Below are 23318 nucleotides of genomic sequence, written 5' to 3' on the forward strand. Positions count from 1 at the left end.
AGTGTGATGTCTGCTGACAAAGTGCGTTACTTTGTTGGTGAATTGCTTGGTTACTTGCTTGGTGAATGCTGAAGGCTGGGGATCACCTTGCTTAAAGCATTGATTGACCAGTTATCAAGTAACAGCCACATGAATTAAACAGTCTTATGGTATCTTCCCTATTTTGGAGTCTCTGTTAGAGATTGCCTCCTTACCCATAATGATTTTCAAATTCTGATTCTGCTTCTATGATAGTTCTACATGTAAACTGTATGGAGTGCATTAGATGGAATCATTGAGTTTAAATTGCTCTGTTTTTTCCTATTTTTCAAATGTAGATGGCCTAATTAGTTAATTTATGATCCAGCATGATGGGTAATGGTAGAAAACTGAAGCAGCACCTGATAAAAATTAGAAGAGCAACTGACAATACTCGTGGAAGTCCTGCTCTGCTGCTGTATTGGAGAGATTTTCAAGGGGAAGGTTTTGCTAATTAAAATATAAGCATTTTTTTACATGAGTAAGTGTGAAAGTTGGGGAGGAGAAAAGAAATGACAACACAAATTGATTGCTAGTTGGAAGACACCGTTAGAATGTCCGTGCCTAAGTAACTTTTTCCCTCCACTAAATTCCTTGGCAGGCTTTTTCTACTGTGAGGCTGTATTTATACTTGTAAATTAAACATATCTGGAAATCTTCTTGGACACAAAGTGCAACTGACATGAAATGGCCCACATCTATGCTAACAAATTCTCTTATCTTCCAAAACAAGGCAGTAGAACAGAAACTGCTTGAAAAATGACCTTAGAAGGAGTCCTCTCATCAGGCTGGGAAGGTGCCTCAGAGAGTAGTGGTTGTCACAGGCCAAAGCCATGCCAGGGACTGTTGTCACAGTAACTAGTACAGACAACTACACTTCACTGAATTCACTGCTGTTGATATAGATTAAGACTCCTATGGTTATTCTGACTCCCATAAAGGGTTGAATATGATAAAAGAGGTTTCATACTTTGCTTCCCTTAAAATGACTACTTTCAGTCTTTCTTAAATAATAACACTGTGTCAAAAGCAAGAGCAGCATAAAGCTAAACAGAATAGGGTTTTGCTCAGATGGAATTACTGGAATAATTATGAAGGATAGAATCTGTAAGTGCTAAAAATAAAGGGAACCAGGCACTGGGAGTGGTAAGGAACAGTTAATCACAAAGCTGCAGGAGAATAGAGGAGGAAAGAAAAGAAACATCAATTCTGAAGGAAATTAGGACAAGACTCAGAAATTAATATAAAAAAGCTTTCTTCATAACACTTATGTTACCTGCTTCATCTCTTAAAGTTCTGCACATCTAGAATTGACCAATTTTCACATCCTTCTGTTTGGTGCACTTTGTTACCAAAGCCAAGCATTATTTTTGGCCTAGTGCAATAATTCAGATCTGAATTAATATGGGAATAAAGCTTTAAAATCAGGAACTGCTTTGCTAAAAAAAATAAAAAAATAAAAAAATCCCCCACCAAACCAACCAAACAAAAACCGCAAACCCCAAAACCCACTCAACCCAAAACAACAGAAAAAAATACCCATGCTGGGACAGTGACAAGGTACACTTGCTTTTCAAGTACAATCTAAGTAAAGGGTTTGTTTTTTTGAGGGTTAACAAAGCAAAGAATAAGTTCAGGTAGGAGTTGCTAATGTGCTTGCTGCAGAAAAAAGTATAAAATGCTGTGTGCAGAGGCATCATGTCTCTGAGTGAGGAGGTAGTAGTTTATTATCTAAGATAGAAGTACTGGATTTTACTTTCACGAATACAGATTTCTGTAAAATGGGCAGTACAACTTCCTTTGTTGTTATTCATTGTATTTTCTTTCAAATAACATGTTAACAAAAAAAAAAAACACCCTTTAATTGGAAGTTTTCAATTAGTCAGAACTTAACAAATCAAGTATGGATTGATAGGCAGTCTTCATAATCATTTCCATTTTAAACATACTGAAACAGTACACTTTTGGTCTTAGAATATAAACGAGTTGGTAATACAGAAGAGGGAACTTCTCTGATGTTCTGAAAACACTTGATTTAGGATGGAAAGTACTATGTCTGTAAAGGCGTGAAGCCACATTTTGAAAGATGTGCATAATTCATCATGGTACTACAGAAAATCTTATTTAAATTTGGTGGGGAAATGTGAAATTTTGACTAAATGAAACTTTTTAAAAATATACATGTACATAAAAAAGTTTGCATGTAGTGCAGGAAGGAAACACTGCTGCTGGTGGTGCAGAGCTTTCCCATTTGGCACTGGGGTCATTTCCTTGAATAACTGATGTCATCCACCATACTAAATGCTGCCTCATCACTGGGTTGAGGGTGAAACAAGAATGAGGACTAAATAATTTCTGCCTTTCCAAATGCACTAAATATACTTGTGCTGGTTTTGAGGAAATATGTCAGCCCTCCCTTTGGACAGTACTTTTTCAGTCTAATTACCTTTTCAATGCAGGTTAAGACCACTGTATTTATCCTTAGTCCATGTATAGCATCTGTTTTGTTTCATATTTGCATATGTATTTAATCACATCCATCAGCAAGATGTTATATGGTCACAAAATAGGTGCTTTTTATTGGTTAGGAAAAGAGAGGTGACAGATTTGTGGAATTAGACTGGACTTGACATTCTCCTACAAACATGTAAGTGCCAAACAATGCCTTTTGGATCACTGACTTTGTATTCTCAGTTAAACATATTAAGTTCCTAATGAAGTCACTGGGAGTGACACATTTGTATGTGCAAAGTAAAATAGGACATTTTGCTCTTCAGTGAGATTTCACAATGTAACTCAGAGCTTCAAAGACTGTAAGTTAAAAATAAAACACAGGGAGAGAGAGAACTCAAGTGTCTCCAAGTAATGCGGCTTCTAATTTTCTGTTGTGTTGTTAGAGCACTGTTGGTTCATTTATATGTTACCTACAACTGACCAACTGCTTAATTATGCCAAGGGGCAAATGGTATATAATTCAGTGGTAAAACATAACAAACATACTTTTTTATGTTTAAAACATCTTTTAGGCTTTTAAAAAATTGGCATATTCTTTTGATGAAATGAACTTTTAGCAACAGATAACAATGATTAATATAATATAATAACCTGCCCATAGAAGGTATTTTTTCTAGTTTCAAATTCGAAAATATTGTTTTGGTGTTTACCTTTTAAATCTGACTGTGAAAAGGTGTTTGTGTCCTGTTCTGATCCATTTAGTAGTGTGCAAAGTAGTGAGCATATAGGTTTGTTGTTTGTTAAAGTCTAGGAGGGCAACATAATTATTAAACAACAGTAGAATGGTGCCTTCTTTTTTTCATTTAAGATGTTACCATCAAAACTTAATTTTAAATGTTAAGCTTGGCAAGGCTAGATTGTCACTTTCAGCATGGTGCTGAGCAGTAGTTGAAATGTGTACTATACCAGTGCAGAATAAACAGGATCATATGTGCTGTTATGCAACACAGAATTCCTCCTAGATAGCTCCTTGGTACTGAGCTGATACCTGGAGCACAATATATTAGTACTTACCCTATTTGGGTAAGTCTGGCTACTCCATGCTGCAAGAAGGAATAAAGCCATTTACTGATCACTGATATGCTCCATAAAGAAACAAAGCAGGCAAACAATTTATCAGGTCCTGCATTTGAAAGTTCAATTGCAGACTCAAGTGCAGAAGGTTCTGACAGTCTCATGGCAGGGAAGAACAACAATTATAATCCAGTCCCTGACTGCAAGTCAGCCTTCCTTTTTGCTTTTTAATTCTATATGGACCAGGTGAATAATTGGAGACAAATACAAGCACTAAGGAGGCTTGTCCACATCCCAATAGCCTTATGTTACATGAAATTGTTTTGTAAGTATGGTGGATTCATTTCTTACTTCTTTATTTGAATCATATCTAGTAACTTCGGGGTCTAGAGGCAACCTGTAGGAACTTAACCAGCTTTTTATTTCATTATTATTATTATTATTATTATTGTATATTGAGAGATTAAAAAACCCCCGAACACAAATCAAAAAACAAAGTCTAAAGTCTTTGTGGCATTTGTATAAAAAAATCTAATGTAGATGTCACTTTCTATGGCTTTCTTGCAGCAGACCAAAAATATTTCAAGATCAGTATTCAAATTACACACTAGATATATTTTAAGCATAGCTAAACTTCATGTCATAATATATGTAATACTTGCTGATGATTTCAACCTATGCCCAGTGAGTGATTTAACTGCACAACATCATGTCTGCTGGAGGCTGGAGTTTGGTTAGACACACTCAGAGCTGATCTGCTGGAATAGGCTCTGGTACTTCAGGGATCTTGGTTTGACTTGTCAGTTTAAACTAGGGATCAAGGCAAATTATTTGGTAGTATCATTTCATAGGCAACTTTACAGATACTCTTTTACAAATAACAGAAGTTTAGGTCTCTGAATTAGGCAGCACTGAGCTGTGAATTTGGAATGAGATCAGTCAGTACTAAAGTTGAGTTCTGTAGCCTCATTAGGCACTTAAGTGTCTTCTGGGGACATGTTCTGTCTCACAAAGAGATCAGGTTTTATGACAGCGGTTGTTCCATTACAACATGTGTTACACTTCACTATGCAACAGCAGACATATACTTTATTATTCAAATACTTAACATGCAACTTGTTGAGTAGTCTAAAATATTTTTTTCTTGCTCTTCAGGCTGATAGGCCTGGTTCTACCAATGCATGGAAAACCAGTAGTGGTGTCAGCAGCTTAGCTTCTGGAATTCTCAGCTTCAGCTGCTGTGTTGTTAACTCGGTGTAATCCAGATGGCCAGCCAGCTCGCCCAGCTCTGTCACAGTCTGGCTGGAAAGTAAATTGCAGATTATACCCTCAACCTTTTGCTGTCTGTGTTAATGAAACATTGCAAAGGGGATATACTTTAATGCAATTATCTTGCAAGAAAAACTGAAGACCTAAAGTCATCCTCAAGGCAGTGAAATGGAAAATAAAGTATCAGAGGTATTACCGTATCATGGTAATACTTAAAATTGCTGTTGTCAGCAAAGCACAGATTCCAGTCAGATACTCATTTGCGTGCAATAGAACACTACTGGTGACATAGCTAGAAAGTATTTTCATGTATGGTGCAATGACTTTCCTACCTTCTATTGTAAGATTGTATCAGTTAGTTTACTGGAAATTTCTTGATACTAATCAGTGTGATATGCCAGGAAATGTGCCTCAAATAACTTCATGGAGTAAATCAATTAACTCTTGCAATGGATGTTTTAGATTGCATGAACTAAAACTATGATACCTCAGACCCTAAGCTGAAAAACTTCGAGAAAGTATCAATTAAAAGTTAAAATGACCCTTTTAATACTGGTTGTACTGTGTACTTTTTCCTACACTGTGTACAAATCGACTTGTACATTTTATTTCTAGCTTGAAGTCTCCTCATTTGTTTTTTCAGTAATAAAATAGCTGGCTCCCTTTCACTGATATGTGAATTTATGGATATGAATATTTATGAGTTGATAAAAGGTATATAGTATATGCTTAAGAAACACACAAGCCCTCCTTGTGCAGATCCACTTTGTAGATCACAAAGTGGAATGAATTATTTTTCACTTGGTTGTTCACAGTTGCGTGTTTTAAAACTCATAAGGAAATTTTGTGTTGTACTGCTTTACACTTCTTTCCAGTGCAATATAAGCACTTGTTTAAGGCACGGACACATGCAGGTTTCTAAGGAGTCAGGCCCATGGCCATCTGTTTCTACAGTCAAATTTGACATGAAAACAGGGAAATAACCTTGATGGCAAGACAGAAAATAATTGCTTTATGTAAAAAAAAAAAAAATACAGCTTAAAAAGGTTCTTTCTTAGGTCCGGAGTGTAGTGATACACTTCTGTGTGAAGCGAAAATTATTCCCATTTGTTTCAAAAACTACTGAATCAATAAATAATGATTTCAGGTTTTATATCTAGTAAAAATGCCTTTTAGAAAGTTTTCTCTATAAAGTCACATTGTTCCCTGAAGCCTCCTATATGTGAAAATTCTCGAGATGGTTGTCAAAGCAGATTAGAGCCCATGACACTTAAGGGAGAGTTCCTATAAGTTTAGAACAAAAGCTGATTTAAAACCAGATCACATATAGACACCAAAGGGGCTGGATACAGCAAATGAAGGGGCACTTAAAATTCAATATTAAAATAAGATTATTTTTTTTCCTGAATAATTAAAAAATTGTAATGCTTTAACAGTTGGGAGATTCATTTAAATAACTGAGCATGCAACTGTCATTCAGTAATAGGATAGATAAGAGACTTGCTCCCAAACATTACATTAGTGACAGCAGCATTCAGATCTCTAACAAAGGGAGTAACCCTCTTCCTGACCTAGATAAAATTTGAGATTAAAATACAGTTGTTTGCAGATCACTGAAGCAGACATTAGTATTTGCTGGCTTTAATATCTTTCAGGATACATTTGTTAAGTTGGAAGGCCAGAGTAATAGCATATAGGAAAGAGTCCTCATTAAAAACAATCCAGCATCTTCTCCTTCCAGGAAGGATACTGTAGTTCAGTCATGAAAAATCTGAATGTTTAGGTTTTTTCTTTAACTCTTTTGGTTACACTTGTCAGTGTCTCTCATTCTTTTCATGTGAAAAAGCCTGCTACATTAAGCATTGTATAGAGATGGGACTTAGTCTCATCGTTTCAGTATGTTTTGCTGTGTTTGTTTGGTTTTTTTTATTTTAAAATATAGATTTTATCAAATTCAGGTTTTCCATAAGACGACTATTTTCCTACCACTTAGTTTTAAAAACCTCCTTTTCCGTGGCATGGAATCATTTCAAAGTGAATCCTTGTTCAGTTGTAAACTGAAGTGCTGCAGTTAGGGGTTATCTGAACATTAATCTGGGTCTACCTAAACTTCTATTAATTGCTAATTATTTTTTTATGGTCTAGATTTTGTGTCTGGATTGATTTTTCCTATGATACAGGGTTTTTTTTCACTTTGCATAGGGTGCTGGCAGATGGGGCAGAGCTTGTCAAATCATAGGATAAAATGGGAAAATGAAAAACAGATTCTTGTTGAGATTGTAATAAATTAAAATATATTTTGATATTTTTAAGTATTAATTTATGTCAAGTGCTTTGCATTTTTCAGAAATGAATTTTGGACTTTCAAAGTAGACGTATCAACACCACAGTTTCCTATGGGGCAGAAATAGGGTTTTATTTGTTTTCTCCCCTAGGCAACTCTCCTCGTGGCTTATTGCAAAGCCATGCAGTGTAACATGGCAATCATCTCAAACAATAAATAGGGCAAAGACTCCACGTACATAATTAAATTAGAAAAATTAATCTTAGTTCTCAGCCAGACCAGGTATTGACTGAGGATATCTTGGTAGCAATGGCAAGTGAAAGATCTCCTTTTGAATTTTCAGGGCTGTGACTTGAAGGAGTGCATTACTAATTTGTAGAGCAATTAAACTGTTCATTAGTGATGCGCTGTCACAAAACAGGTTTCAGAGTTTACAGAAGTAGTTACATTTTGGATGATTTGTAGTCTTTTGTAAATTCCTACAGTGCATAGTAAGGTGAATGCCTGTCATTTCCTGACCACTCTCTGACTTCCGAAATGAAGTTTAATAGAGGTGCAGAGCAATTTTATAAAGCTTTAAGTTAGAAAAAATTCTTGAAGCAGGGGGCGACTGAAAAGGAATTTCTAATTTAACAAGGTGTATGGAGACACTTCTGTAATTATGAGAAGAGTTCACTGTAATGGTACGAATGTGGAAAGTTGATCTTTTTGGTGTTTTCCTTAATAAACTGACAGATTCACATTATTTCAATCAAGACAAAGCTATTTGTCTTACAAAGTCATAATTCTACTCCTATTACTTATTAATATTGGTATCACAAGTCATTTAATAACTGAAAAATGGACTTGCCTTTTGTTTAATCAAGAACATTTCAGACATATAAAGCGATGAAAAAACTATGGCTCAGAGAGAGGTGGGGAAGATGCCTGAAGCAGAAATGATCGCAGCCTCAAGTGCTATGATTTGTTGCATCATTACTTCCAAATGGGGTTTCTCTAATGATAAATCTGGAAGTAGAAGAGCATCTGCTCCAGATTTTATTGGTGATCTGTAATGAAAAAACAATTGAGCATGACTTTTTTTATGAAGGCCTGATTTCTAAAATACTAATAATGATCCAAGTTGGTTTGAATACCTGCATTTTATAAAATAAAACTTTTCTACCATAAATGACAAAAATCCTGGTGTTGAAAACACCGTTGATCTCTACTGGGGTAATAATACCACAGTTCCCCATGTCAATGGTGCTCTGTTTCAAGTGCTTTGTTATCTAATCCTGCTCAGTGGATTATGTGGCTGACTGGAGGAGTACTGTAATCAGTTAGGAACACAAGTCCCGCTGGCTGCTAGGACTTGCAGCCTCAATGAGTTAGTGTCCTGATAATCTCCCTCCTCCTCCTCCACAGCCAATTACTCATACTGCTGTCATCAGGCAGATCAGTACCTGCTTTGTTTTTCAAAAATGTGATCGTTTCTGCCTCCCTTGATGACATTGCAGCGTTACATAAAGGCATTATAGCAAGATTAAAAGGCCTTTGGAGCCTATAAACAAAAAAAGCTGAGTAGTTACTGAATATCTCTTGAAAAACAGATAAATTTTATAACAGTCATTATTGTGCAACAGCAATGGCAGGCTAAACTACATAAGTTAACCTTTAATTTGCAAGTCAAATGTGAATCACTCATTTAAGCACTGCAGTAATGTGAGGTGATTGATATGAATCTTGAACCTTAAGGACAGTTATTTTATTTAGAGGAAATTAGATGTTTAGAAGTGAAATACTGCAGTTCTGATAGAACTTGAGGAAACAGATACTGCAGGAAAAACATGCAGTAAAGGCAAGGGCAGATTACATACTACTGAATTGACAGCTGAGCTATTCTAGTACATGCTGAAATCTAAATTACGTCTGAGGTTGAGTTGAAATGGATTGCAAGGCTACCAGTAAGTAATGGAAGTGGTGTAATTGAAAAAGGTAATATCGATGCACTGCTGGAAGCTGAAGAGTAATTGAGTTTTATTCTGTTGTTTGCTAAAAAGGACTTGTACAACTTGAAATTTTAATTCTAGGAAGAAAGCCATTACCTGAAAAAATGTTAAGAACTCCATGTACTAGTTACGCAAATCTCTTGATTGCATACACAGGTAAGAGACTTGGTTCAACAGCAGCTTTACAGTAAACGTATCATACATTCACTCTAGAGTCATCTCTAAGCAGAGACTTAAGAGTTGCCTGGGCCCGCAGACTGCTGCAGGGAGAGAACAGGCTGTTGCACAGACGCATCTTTGCCTATAGCAAAGCCTTGGGGCAGCAAGTGAGCAGCCCACGCGGCCACCAGCTTCCCAGAGGAGCTCTGGTACCTGCTACAGGAAGCCCTCTGGGAGCGGGCGGTTGGCGAGAGCAAAAGCAGAAAGCCTGGCCTCTCCTTCCTGAGCTTGCCCTTTCCCCACTCCCGTACCTGGAGCTGTTGTCTCACCATGGTGGCAAAATCCCATTTTTTTTTACTATGCTGTTTGAAGAAAGTGTTAGTTTCTTCAAGGGTATTTTTTTTCGGTTTTTACAAATAACTGGAAGCACTGATAATGTATCTCTTTTTACTGAACTCTTTTCTCTGATGTGTTTATATTGGTACAGAAATGGGATATTTCACAGAGATGTGAAACCAGAAAACATATTAATAATGGTAATCCATTTTATATGAGAATATTTAACTACAAGTGGAGTGTATCAGTATTTTTCTCTTTTGAGAAGGTAATGCTTCCTCATGAGTAAAAGCACAGGTTTTAAGCAATATATAGGCAGTTACCTCTAATACCATATTCCTGATCTAGAGGAATGAACAAGGAAGTTTGTTATTGGCTAAAATCTGAAATTAATCAGATGCATTACAGCCTGCATGTGCTCACTCCAATCTAAAAACCTGTTCTCTATCATTTATTAATATATATCTTCCTTTCTGTGTTAACCTAGGAACAAGCAATAGGGTTCAGTTCTGCAGCTCAATCTTTCTACATTCAATTCCTACATTTAGTGGAAGTTGTACAAATAGAGCAGAAGGTGTCAGCTTTCAGAAGATTTCTTCATTGAAATCTATTCTCCTGACTGTTTCAGAATGTTATTTTGCTAATATCTGACAAGAAAGGATTTAAAAACTCAGTTTATGGAATTTGATTTTCTGGACATTAATTTTTCTTCTAAGTCTTAAAAGTGTACAGGAGAAGCCATTACAAAGAGGAGCCAAAGCCACCTGTTACATCACTGCTAAACACAAGGACCCTCAGAAAATAACAATCCAGTTGTTCTATTTAGCAGTCTTCCCCCCTCAATAATAGTCCATATGTTTATCTGTTAACTCTTAGGTCTTTCTTTAATGATGTACAGAGGGTATCTGCACATATTATGGGACACAGATACTTCAAGCCTGGACTTGCTTGCTATTTAAATGCAGTTTTACTACTATACTGCTACTCTGGGGATTTCTGAAAGTTTATTCTTAAAGTAATCTGTGATTTCTTTTATAATGACTACTTCACACATTTAAAGGAAATCTTTGCTTGAATATTTCAGTGTTTCTAATTTGTCAAAATACTTTATTTTTGTATCCTAACATCAAAATACCCTGATGTTAGATTTTGGATCTTGTAGGAGTATCTATTCTAAGCAGCCACATACAGAATCATCTCCACATGCTGGTACAGAACAAATGAATGCTTACTAACAAGTGGTTACTACAGTTACTACAGCTCACTAACAAGTGGCAACTACAGTTGCAAAATTGGTATGTGACCTGCTGGCTGTGTTTTCTATGAAATTACAAGGTGCAGTGTTCAGTGGAGCGTTTTGTTATTATTAATGAAGACAATCAAAGGTAAATAAATCAGGAGCAAGTGCTATGGGTAATACGGTCTTTGTTTTCAGGGTGTTGTGGAAGCCATTAGTCTGCAGGTTCATGAGGCAGTAATCTTGCCTTGTCTGGCACTCTCTTCACCCTATGGCAGGCTAATAATAAAGCAGTGGGATGTTCAAGAAAACTTAATACCAACAAAACCTATTTACAAGGAAAACAACATTTTTGAGCAGCTGATTGTTTTATTGTTTGTTTTTTTCTTTTTTTTTCCCCCCATTGGCTTCATATTTCAGTTTGGTAAAAATGGATTTTCTCTGCTTTATCTCTGAATAGTGTATAGCTCATCTCTCATGAGCATCACTAACTATTCTCAATCTTGTTAATGCACTTGATGGTACAGTTTTTTCCTCTTTTTTAGATTTGCTAGTCTGCAAAACTCAGAGGAAATGAGAAAAGACACTCCTCTGATTTACTACTTTGATTTATAATATAGTGTGTTTAAGAACCTTGTACCAGGACCTCATGTCCTGGAGTATTTTGAAGTCAGATTCCAATGAAGGAAGAGATCAGGAAAACACAAAGTCCTTTAAGCTTTTCGATGATGATGAAACTGTAACTCAAAAAAATCATCACTAGTCCTCAATTAAAAAGGTAAAATCATCACCATGAGTATTTCTCCACTATCTTTGTGCCCTAGCAACAGCAGCAGTTCTTCTTTATTCTCTTCCCACGCTGCTGTCTCTGATATGCAACCAGGAGTGGTAACATTTGCTTTCCTTCTTTCCTCCTCCTCCACATGGCAAGTGCAGCTGCTGCCATCACCATCACATTAAATGACAACCCTTATGCTTTGCCTGCTAACTTGCAGAAACAGCTCTACCTCTGTCAGAAAACTGTTAACCAAAAAAAAATCCTAAATGTGGCAGTTCTCTTGCAGCATAATGGGACCAAAAGCTTTAAAAATGCCATGAATTTCCATTTCTGTTTGGATCAGGTGGGCTTTGAAGTTTGGCAAGAAAATTACACACCACAAACTTAAGTTTTCTTAGGGCAAAAAACCTCAAAGATATTTCCATGTAATTTTAGCTTAATGTAGCAATTTCATTCTTTGCAACCACTGCATATGTTCAGAGACCTGACAGATGTGCTCAGAGAGAAATGAGGGATGTTTACTGGGAATTACCAAATTAGAATCTTGTCAAGCTAAAGGAAGCTATGGACAGGTTGGTTTATTTTTAAATGCATTTTGCAGTTCTGCTGTTGAATGTTTTGTGAAAGCCTTTAACACCACGTTGTGTAAGAATTTTTAGTCTTTTTTGCAGCTGTGCTTATCTTTTAAATCATGGTCTCCCTCTGTCTGCTCCTTACAAATCATGTTTCCTGAATTACATTTTTTTTTTGGTGGACTGTGGACAGTTGTTCTTCACTGTGTTATAGTTTTACATTTAGCAGAACTAAACTACATTTGGTAGTTCACACAAAAGCTACTACCAACTGCTTGTCTTGATGTAGCTACAGAACATGAATCGGATCCCTTTTCTTCCTCTACTCAAAGCTTTATGAAGACATTCAGAGAAGTGTGGAACCAGCTGTTTGATTGAATTTACAAACAGTTAAAAGAAGTTTCCCTGTCTACAAAGAGGGCTGACTGCTTTCCTTTCAAGGATCATGTGGTGCTACTGAAGTGTTTCTTCAATTGTAAGTCCAAGGCCATGTTCTGCTGATAGAGGAAAAAGCAACATGTACAAGAAACAAATGTTAGTGGACCTAACTTGTTACGTCAGATTGCTCTATTGTGATAAGAGTGTTTTCAAGGACTCTGTCCAAGTTTTATATTAACTGAGAATCAAGCGCAGGAGTGCAGTTCAAATTGCCATCTTTCCAGTACTGCAGCTTGCAAAGAACCTGTGTGTTACGAATGGAATGTTTCTTACAAATATGTATTTCTGTGTACATACACAGCAAGAAAGACTGCTTGACTGCTGTCTTGAAATGAGGAAAAAACATCTTTTTCTGGGATCTGCCGCTTCACTAGAAGAAAACACAATCCCATATCCATTGCCTTTCACCAGGCAGTGTTCTCTTTACATATTTTATCTCAAACCTGTGAGGAGAGGGCAGCTACAGGTTTCTGTTTAGTAACCCATCTTTCCGTCCAGACATGCAGTTGTATGAATCTACTGCTTACATTATCCTTCAGCTGTTAGTTGGTATTTAACTATCCACAAATGAGTAATTCTAACATGTATCTACCACATAAATGAATTATTTTTAACCAAAATGGCAGTTGTGCCACTTTAACTATTTTGTGTCTTCTCATGAAGTTCAACAAGGCCAAGGGCAAGGTCCTGCACCTTGGTCAGGGCAATCCTAAGCACAAGTTCAGGCTGGGTGAGAATGGACTGAGAGCAGCCCTGAGGAGGACTTTGGGGTGTTGGTTGATGAGAAATAAAACATGACCCAGCAGTGTGTGCTCACAGCCAAGAAAGCCAACCAAGGGGAAAAAAGCCAGAAAGCCAAAGAGGTGATTCTCTCCCTCTGCTCTGCTCTTACGGGACCCCACCTGCAGTACTGCATTCAGCTCTGGGCTGTCAACACAAGAGGGATGTGGACCTGCTGAAGTGGGTCCAGATGAGGGCCACAAAGCTCATCAGAGGGCTGGAGCACCTCTCCTATGAAGACAGGCTGAGGGAGTTGTGCTTGTTCAGCCTGAAGAAGAGAAGGTTCTAGGGAGACCTTCTAGCAGCTGTCAAGTACATAAAGGGGTAATACAAGAAAGCTTGAGAGGGACCTTTTAAAAGTGCATGTAGTGATAGGACAAGTGGGAATGGCTTTAAGATGACAGAGGGAGATTAAGATTAGGTATTGGGAAGAAATTGTTTAGTGTGAGTGTGGTGAGGTGCTGACACAGGTTGCCCAGAGAAGTTGTGGCTGCCCCATCCATGGACATGTTCAAGGCCAGGTTGGATGGGGTTTTGAGCAACCTGGTCTAGTGGCAGGTGTCCCTGGCCATGGCAGCAGGTTGGAACTGGATTATCTGTAAGGTCCTTTCCAACCCGAAGTATTCTATGATTATCTAGTGGTAATACCATCTCTTACCTTGCAGTTTTCAGCCTCTCTTTCCTGGATCTAATGAGCTGGACCAAATTTCAGAAGTCCATGATGTTACAGGCATTCTGGCCAACAAAGCTCTCCACAAGTTCAAGCAGTAAGTATGTGCCTCCTTAGTTATTAATCTCACTGTTTAAATATCTACTGTATGACTGTACAACTGCAGTTTCTGCTCAGGGAACCACTATGCTAATCTAACTCCACTGGGACACCGAAGAGTGGTGTCCTCTATCCCTACCCAGAGATTGTCGCATTCATGCTGCTTGTAGGCAGAGCAGAGGAAATCTGAGCGTGCATCACTCTTATACGGCCTTTTATTTCCATAGTACCTTTAAGGCCAATGACATATTAGGAAAGAAAACATTCTCTTGCTCCCCCCGCCCCCCCATTATTACAGACTTATCCTTAATAAATGATTACCTGAATCAGATGAGCACTTTTTATTCTTTTTTTTCAGTAATGTAATGCTCTCTGAATACGCATGAATAACTATTTGCTCTCAACTTCCTCAACGCAGGTCAAGAATTGCAAGGTTTGGTTTCTCCTTTAAAAAAGGAAAAGGAACAGCTCTTGTGCACAGTTTGCCTCCCAAAGGCTTCTCTCTCCTGCATGCAATGATAAAATATGATCATGATGAGAGAATTGCTGCCCATCAAGCATTACAGCACCCTTACTTTCAAGAACTCTGGCAAGTGACTTCAAATCACTTCAATCTTGAAGACTGAAATTAAAAAGTGGGAGGAGCACTATGTGCTTATTATTTAAAGCGGACTGAAATGAAGTTTGCTTGCAGTGGTAGTACTAAGCTTGCAATACAATGAACATAATTCAGTTATTTGCATTGAGTCCATACTTCACCTAAAGTACAAATGATGTTTTACTCTTCTTTTTTCCTCAAACTTTTTAGGGCAGCTGAAACACAAAAATTAAGATTACTGGGAAATACATCAGGGCAAGTACTTCTGCGTTTGTGGCACATTTCAATGGCAAGTCAAAAGACAGGTAATATTTAAGTGGAAGAATTGTCAGACCACTTAGAGAAAGTAATTTGTGGCATTGAGCTTGTTAGCTGGAAACAAATGTTTTACTTAAACTGATTACTTGGCTTTATTGAGTCTGCCTGAACACTGACCTTTATTTGGTTTCCCCCTGCCCCCAAGCCCTGAAACACATGAATTAGAAGTTAGAAGCTGTGATACCACATAATCCCTTCAGTAGACTTTTATCATAGTTGCTTTATAGAAGAAGTTGTAGCAGAGGCACAAAGTGCTTTTGCCTTTCTTTTCAGGCCTTCAGTCTACATCTTGAGCAAGTACTTTTTTTTTACTTAATTATCCTGTACTTAGATGATATCTTAAAAAATACAAAAATGAAGAAAATAAGAAAATGGGAAAATCCTAAACTTGTATTTGACATTGGAAATTAAAAAAAATAAAATCTGATTAAAAGTTCTGGCAAACTAAAACTCAGTTCATGTCCAAGCTATGTGAAAAATACTCAATATACTCACTCTGAAGAGCTCCCTGTATCGGCAAGGTGAGACAGACATCAGTACTACATGAAAATCCCTCAAATACAGGTATTTCTCAAAAAAGCAAACTGCATTAGCAAAAAAAAAAAAAAATTATATATTATTTTCTGCTGTGCATTTAACCTCAAAGGCACAAAGTCTCCTTCGACAGCAGCAGCGACTTTTTCCACCTGTTGAACTCTGGGGTTCATCAATGTAGGCTTTGTAAGGAATTCCTTTGGGAAAAATTGCAAGAAACATCAAGTGAGGCAGGAATTTTTAAAGAAGAATTAGCTGAAGTGGCATTTGCAGATCTCAGTGAGCTCAGTACACACCCTGCATTGAGCTTTTTAAGTATATTTATTTTCCTTTTAGAACCTGATGAAGGAGAAGGTTTGTTAAAAATAACATGAAAAGATTCTTTGACCTTCAGTATTAGAATGGAATATTATCTACAGGATTTCATATTACATTATAAATGACAGCTAACCTTTGTATAGCTTTAGATGTAAAAAAATCTTTATTTTTCAGTCAGCTCTGGCAAGTGTCTACCTCCTGTGTTCAGTAACTTCAACCTCCACTTTTCTTGAAGATGTGCCGATTGTGAATCGTAAGAGGTACTTAATTTTGATGCAGTTTCTGTAATTGCTGAATATTGCTAGAGAACTATAATCTAGCTAAAAACTAACTCAACTTTTTATCTGATTCAAAGCAAATAAAATGTAGTTTTCTTCAAGCTTTAACAGAGACTGATATTGCAGCTACTTGCTTAAAAGAGCAGTATGGGCTTTTACCTTATGTTTTAGACATTTTGCACAGATCATCAGTAACAATGTCACTGTTTCCTAGTAATTAAAAGGCAGGGTTTTTAACTCACTTGGAAAGAGCCATTATTGCAGTTTCATCCTATTGATTTTAAATCTCTGAGATCTCTTAAAAAATCTGCCATAATTCATTTGCAATGCTTAAATTTGGTGATGTGTTACAAAACAGGTTTGCTGTTTAAGAAGCAAATGCATTTGTACAAGTCATACTTAGCTGGTGGTGTAAAAGTCTTCTGCCTACCAAGTACAGTACGCATGCAAGACAGGTTTTGCCAATAACCTTTTCTGGGTTTTTTTTATTAGTTGTAAAAGCTACTCTGCTCATAACTGGGAAGTGATCAGCTTTTCTTTCAGTAATGACCCCCCTCTGGGACTGCTTCTGCTCAACATTTTCTGTATAATGAACAAATGAAACACAATTAAAGACAAGGCATGTGGGGGCCATGTTGTATATACAAACTCAGTACAGGGGTTTTATATATATATATATGTATGTATGTATGTATAAAGGTGTGATGCTAAGCTTAGGAAGTAGAATGAAGGACTGTAGGTCTGCAGGCAACAAAGCGTAACTGTAACCTCCGACCACGTACCTTAAGCAAAAGTATCATGAGCTTATCCAGTGTTTTTTCCCAGAGGAGAAGATGGTGAGTTGCTTGGTGCCAGTATATGTGGAGTTAAGCATGGTGTGCAGCAGTAAAAATAGTCTAAAAATAGGTAACTTACTGTATCTATGGGATCTTCTTGCTCTCTGCAATTACTAATTTCTTACAAGATTAAAAAACCAAAAAAGGCAAATCCTTCTACTGACATTTGACTGATCATTCAGCCTCAGAGTTCTCTTCCTGGCATTACATATTAGGCCGAGGCTTGTATTATCAAGAGTATGTTCTTGACAGAGATATATTAATTGTATTGGTAGCTTCCCATAATCTTTTTCTGGAAACCTAAAACCACAGATGCAGAAGTTTAAATATTTCAACTAAAAAGAAAAAAAATTCCCTCAGACTGTCTGCACAAGGTCCTGTTTGATTTGAAAAGTGTTATTGCAGCTGTTTGCTTCTATTATTGATGTATCAGGTAGGTAATTATTTGTACACCAGGAAAGTGGTTGTTTTTTGATAAGGTCAGAATTTTGGTAAGTTTAAACTTGTAGAGAAGCAGCAATCAGGGTACAGTCTTGTGTATTTCAAGTCTGTCTTACATAGTCTCTATCTACCTGTGGCTGTCAAGGCTGTTATTATGAAAAAGGCCATTTCACATTCAGCAATTGCTTCTGATATGAAAATTAGAAATTTGAAGAGAAGGGCCACATTGGAATTTTTCTTTCTTTATTTTACATTTTCAGGAGGATTTTACACAGTTTGGCACATATGGTCCTTCACAGGTATTTATTTAATACCAATTTCTCTGCTGTTATACCTCTGGACACCACTTGGACTTCTCTGGCTGTTGATTAGTTGGCAAACTTGAACTTTCCCATTTGCTTTATAGTTAAGATACACTCAACTTTAAGCTACAAACTGGCATGTCTTCTTTCTACCCTCATTCTTCCAGCTAAAATTCCATAATGAACTGATCTGTGTTCCACTCGCTTTTATTTTTTAACATAGTAGGAAAATGCTATTAAGAGCTGTGTCCATAGTAGAACTCAGAGCTCTTTTCAGGTAAGTTATAAGTACCTCTTTTCTTCCTGGAGTACTTTTTTTTCTACATGGAATAAAGGGTGGGATGGGTAGTTCAAGCTTCTGGATGACATCCTGATAGTAAAGAGGAGGCTGAAAAAAGAACTACCACAGATGTTCCTTGAACACTGTTGAACTATGAGGGACATACTCCGCAAACACGTATGCAAGCAGCTGCAATTATTACCCTACTGTGGATACTTCAATCCTTTCCATAGAGGTTTTGTATTTTTCCAGCTCAAGAAAAAGTCTTTTAAGGTCATGACACGTTTTCTCAACCGTTTCATTTTGACTCAGACTGTATGGAAGCATTTACATCAGGGAGGCAACTACAGTAGTTTTCAGTGCTGAGGTTTATCTGTATTTTAACAGTTAAACCCACTATGTTAATAAAACAAAACTTCTGAACAATAATTCTGCTCAGTTTCAGTGTTTTCCCCATTTCTTATACTTTAGAAGAATGTAAGAAAGAATTGTGAAGTACAGCTCCATCTTTAATAACATAGACAATCTAACTGCCAGCTTATAAATGTATCTGGTGGTTTTCTACACAGTAGCTGAATTACAAGAATTAGACTTAGTTACAAGTAGCCACTGCAGTTGTTTCTCCCCAAATTTTCATTCATTTCCTGGAAAAAAAAATTTAATTTCTTATGCCAGAAAATACCTAAACTTTACTTGCAGTTTAAAATATTCTACCCCACTTTACTACTGCAAGAGCAGGAAGGGTATTAACATGTGCCCTCAAATACAGCGTGCACATACTCGGGCAAGTTTCACATTCCCAGGCTAGTGGCCTCTATTCTGCTCTGCTCTGCCTGCTGCAGGATTCAGCAAAAGCCTAATTGAGAACACTGCCATATAGGGAATAGAGGAAGATACAGCAGGTACTTCTGTTTTCTGTCGTTCTGGGGCTTGACACAGGGCATTATCTCTTGGAGGGGGGGTTAATCTTTGCAAGAACTATTGAAAACAGTTTAAGTGTTCTGTTGCAGACTGATTAAAAAGACCACGTTAAGACAAGCAACACTGAACTGTACAAATACACCACTACGTCTACCTCCATAACACTTAGCAGCTTAAGTGTTGAATTATAAATGAGATGTCTGATGTAAGACAAACAAGTTGTCTCAGAAACACATCAACTCCATTATGTTGACCTAATTTTAGATTGCCAAGTCAGAAAGCGTGTACATCTACTGCTGCTGGATCTTCCACTTCACAACTCCTGGGACTGTGGTTACAGAATCCTTACCCTGCACAGTTGTCTGTCTGCACAGTTTTTGCTGTATGATGCATTTAGAGATAAACCATTACAAGCAAGAGCAAAACAATGTTATTTTACTTCCTAATCAAAATTCAACTATATTAAAGATGAAGCCATGTTCTAGATGAGATAATTTTGAAAGGAAGTTGTTGTACAAAGTTTAGATGTTATGTCTGTACCAAACATTTAATTCAACAAAGGATTGATTACATCAAAAGTGATTGAATTTGAACAAAAAGTAAACAAAAATGCATATTCAAGATAGTTTAATATGTATTTTCTGAATTAGAAATATCACTTTCTTAAATGAATGAGAAGTTCTAGTGTAATGATCCGTTACTCCCCTCCCCATCACTCCATTACATTATTTATACATATAATACAGAGCCAATGGCAGTTGGAAACAACAATATTAAAATAAATGTTTAATAGATACAAAGGATCTTTTCTTCACAATGTAGTTTTTCTGGTGTCTGGACACCATTTTTAAAGTAACTCTCTATTAGCATTAAACTATTTAAGTGCAAAACAATTTTGTTTTAAAAATCTATGATTGCAGCATCCATCTTCCTGAATAACATTTTGAAGCCAGAAAGTAATGACTTTCGTTTTCCATGAGTGCATTCCAGGCTGTCTTCTAGCCATCTCTGGTTAAAAAAATCAGTGCAAAATAAACAATGGTGAAGTACTAGTTTAACCATTGAACTTACTTGAATTTAAGAAACATACTTTATTTTACATTATATATATATATATCTTTTATTTATATATTTATAGAGAGATTAAATTACACTGGACTTGAAAAGTATAAAGAAAACCAAAAATGTTACTATTATTTCCTGCTGCACCAAAGGAAGCTTTCCCCCTGCCACAAAACCCCTTCCTTGGGTGCGCAGATTAGCAGTATTAGCTGTAATAAGAACTCATTACATTATTTCTTTGCAAATTACTATGTGATTCACATAATTCCGTGTTTACACTCTGCCACATTACAATTTGTGATGCTCTTTGCCTGAAGAACAGCTCCTGGTTCCACTGTCATTACTTCTTGTCCTGCGTTCAGAGGTTTGCTAGCAGTAGTATGATGGCTATACTACAGTTCCACTTGGAGAATTGGCCTGGTTTTGGGATGACAATAAACCCTGCAAACAAAGCAATTTACATTAATCCAGCAAGAGAACCTGACATTAAATTTATAAAGTTCTTAGCCTGAAGCTAAAATGAGTACATTTTATTTTTACCACCACTTGCTTACTTTAGACATCAGCACCTTCTTCCCTACAAAAGAATCTAGGCCGCTATTGTATCAGTCAGGCAGCACACAAAAGAGCTCTTCATAAGTAAGAAAGCAAGCGTGTGCGGTTATGACACACAGTGACTCTGATCCCAGCATTTGATTTAATCTACCTTGCATTTTGAGTCATTGCAAACTGCAAAACTTTAAAAACCATACATCAGAAAAGTGATCAGTGTTTTATTACGATGCCAGCAAACCAACCTGTTCCAGTATCAACAAGGTTGACATCTAACCTGATACAGGGAAACAATCTCTGAAATGCTACTGAATATTACAAGCTTCAAATAGAAAAATAGATTATCTAACCAGGTAGTTATTCTGGTAATTTTAAGAGAGAATGAAACACTGAGCAAGACTTCAGAAAAGATTCCCCATTACAATTTAAGTTTGCATTCAGGAAAACTTTTCACCAGCTCATTTAACAACATCACTGCTTAAATAAAATGAGACTTACTCATTTCAGACGTCACTGCGCAACTGCATGGCACCCCTTGCTACACAGAGGCTGCTGTAATGCATTAGGACAACTATACCTTATGGACAGGTATCAGTGAATAAATTCCATTTCAGATTTATGTATACTAGCCCCTTTTTAATCATTTACATAAAGATAACTGTGTATCAGACTTAATTAGGAAAAGCTTAATACAAAAATACAATTTGGTCTTCTTGCAAGGTCATGATTTAGTTGTAGCAAGTGCCAGCAGGCTGAGGAGCACAACAGCAGCTAAGCTGGAAGCACACCAGTGAGTATCACTGCGTGACTCTACTATGCAAGCATGGTCAATGCACTTTTAGCAGTTCCTCTCGACAGCTACCAGCTTAGGATCTTACCTCAAAATTAAGATCCTGTGACTCAGATCCATCAAACTAGACAAGTTCAGGCAGCCAATTGGCATATAACACAGAATTAGCCTATAACTTCAGAATCTACAGGAGCTCTTTCTTGCTTGGATCCAAGAACTGAAAGGCCATATAGCTGGGGGAAGAAAACCCTTTCCACAGAAGAGCTGGAAGGAGGGCTGCACTGGCTGGATTCAAGTCATCAAGTTCCTGCTAAAACCATAGGCTGCCCTTTCAAAACACATCTAATCTACTGGCTCAGACACCATGATTCTGGATACATCTGCAGGATTTATAGCAGACTATGTGTATGTGTACACACATTTATAGATAATAAATGTATGTGGTGCTTAATTTGGTATCCTCCATAGATCACACCTGCAGGAACCAGAACACTCTATTTTCACTTGTTTACATAGTGGATATCAAACACTGCTGAGGTAGACTGAAGTGGGTTGTTCTTTAAATTTGTTTGACACTCAGTACAAAGATACTGCATATTTCACGAGAACAGGAAGTTTCCTAGCTATTAGTTAAGGAATAGATGGTGAAAAAAAAGCAGAAACTTGAAGCAAACAAGCTACTGAAGCACTTCTGAAAATGTTTACCAAGAGAATTTTGTTTGAAAGTAATGGAAATGAATCAGAACTCTATAGTTCATTACTGAACATTCTTCTTAAAGCCAGCACTAGAAACAGTTTCTTACTGGAAGGTCTTTCTTTTCAGAAGATTACATCCCCTAAGCAACTTTAAGTACCCTGGAAAAAGACATCCAAAAGTATTATTTTCAGTCTTTAATAAATCAGTGATCCAAGCTGTTCATATGCAAATACATGCTTTCTAAGCACATAAGAAGTACCAGGGATGACATAATATTGGGTCTTTTTCAACAGGTTCATAACCATGCTTTGCAGACGAAGAGAAATAAGCACTGTTCTACTATCATATTTAGACTGGAACACAACCAATTGTTGGGAAACAAAATGAAGAGTCATTCATTTTCCTACAACTCCTCTAAAAATCCTTGCTCTGCATTAATTCTGCAACTGTGAGCAGGCAAGCCAGAGGATCACCAAGTGGAAAGAACCTCACAACCAGTACCCTTGTGTTACTGCGAGGGGTCAGAAGTTTTGTATATTCTTCCAAGCACCGAATTTCAGAAGAGACCTCAGATTTCACACAGGAACAGCAAAATAAGGATTCAGTTTTTAGGCACAGAAGTTTTACCAAAGCGATGAGTGTTCTCAGCGGGCCCTGAGTAACAAAAAGATTCTGCAGAATTTGACACTGTATTGCAGCCTTTCAAGCAAGGGCGGTTTAAGAAATCATGTTAGGTGCAACATAGGAAACTTCAGAAAGTCATGTCAGAAGAGCAAAAGAAGGCTCAAGAAAAGTTAAGTTTGATACAGAAGTTACTCTTAAGAATCTGATCTGTTGAACAAAGCGTGTGGTACTAGAATATCTGTAATTGCATTCTCTGGGAATAATACAATAGATAAGGTTATAAAAAAAGCCACAGAAACCTCCTGCCTGTAAATGAAGAATAAAGAAACTGGGCTTGCAATGCTTTCTGTGATGAAACCATCCAGCCTCGTCAACGAGGTGGTAAAAGATGGAAGAAAAGCTGCAGCCAATTAATAGCACAACAGCAGAGCTATACAGTTCAACAACCGTGACCAGAGCTGAGACATGAGCACTGCAGATCTCCATGCGGTACAGTGCATCAGCTCAGAGCTGAGCAACAAACAGATCACACTGAGCGAGCAGCAGAAACAAATCAAGAGATTGTTCCAAAAAGTTCTGAAAATAAATGGAGTCTTTTATTAGTGGTG

The 23318-nt window shown here is 37.1% G+C and overlaps 2 protein-coding genes across 7 annotated transcripts in view; one reads left to right on the top strand and one right to left on the bottom strand.

Moving 5' to 3' along the window:
• Window positions 1–3836: 3836 nt before the first annotated feature.
• Window positions 3837–23312, top strand: MOK (MOK protein kinase). The gene is given in 13 exon segments (XM_065685211.1): window positions 3837–3871; window positions 5459–5529; window positions 9172–9201; window positions 9204–9246; window positions 9737–9783; window positions 10711–10776; window positions 10779–10920; window positions 14056–14157; window positions 14578–14748; window positions 14968–15062; window positions 16106–16187; window positions 17743–17781; window positions 22380–23312. Coding segments are annotated over 13 exon segments (1002 nt in total). The 5' UTR covers window positions 3837–3851; the 3' UTR covers window positions 22474–23312.
• Window positions 19596–23318, bottom strand: part of WDR20 (WD repeat domain 20) — a 49347-nt gene continuing 45624 nt past the window's right edge. For all 6 annotated transcript variants that reach the window (XR_010613848.1, XR_010613846.1, XM_065685207.1 and 3 more), the window contains one exon: window positions 19596–20488. Coding sequence is in view for 4 of the 6 variants with exons in the window: in XM_065685207.1 (XP_065541279.1) it covers window positions 20435–20488 (54 nt within the window). In the remaining 2 variants the exon portion in view is untranslated. The remainder of the gene's footprint in view (window positions 20489–23318) is intronic.

The sequence above is a fragment of the Lathamus discolor genome, chromosome 6 (assembly GCF_037157495.1).
Source record: "Lathamus discolor isolate bLatDis1 chromosome 6, bLatDis1.hap1, whole genome shotgun sequence".
NCBI lineage: Eukaryota > Metazoa > Chordata > Aves > Psittaciformes > Psittacidae > Lathamus > Lathamus discolor.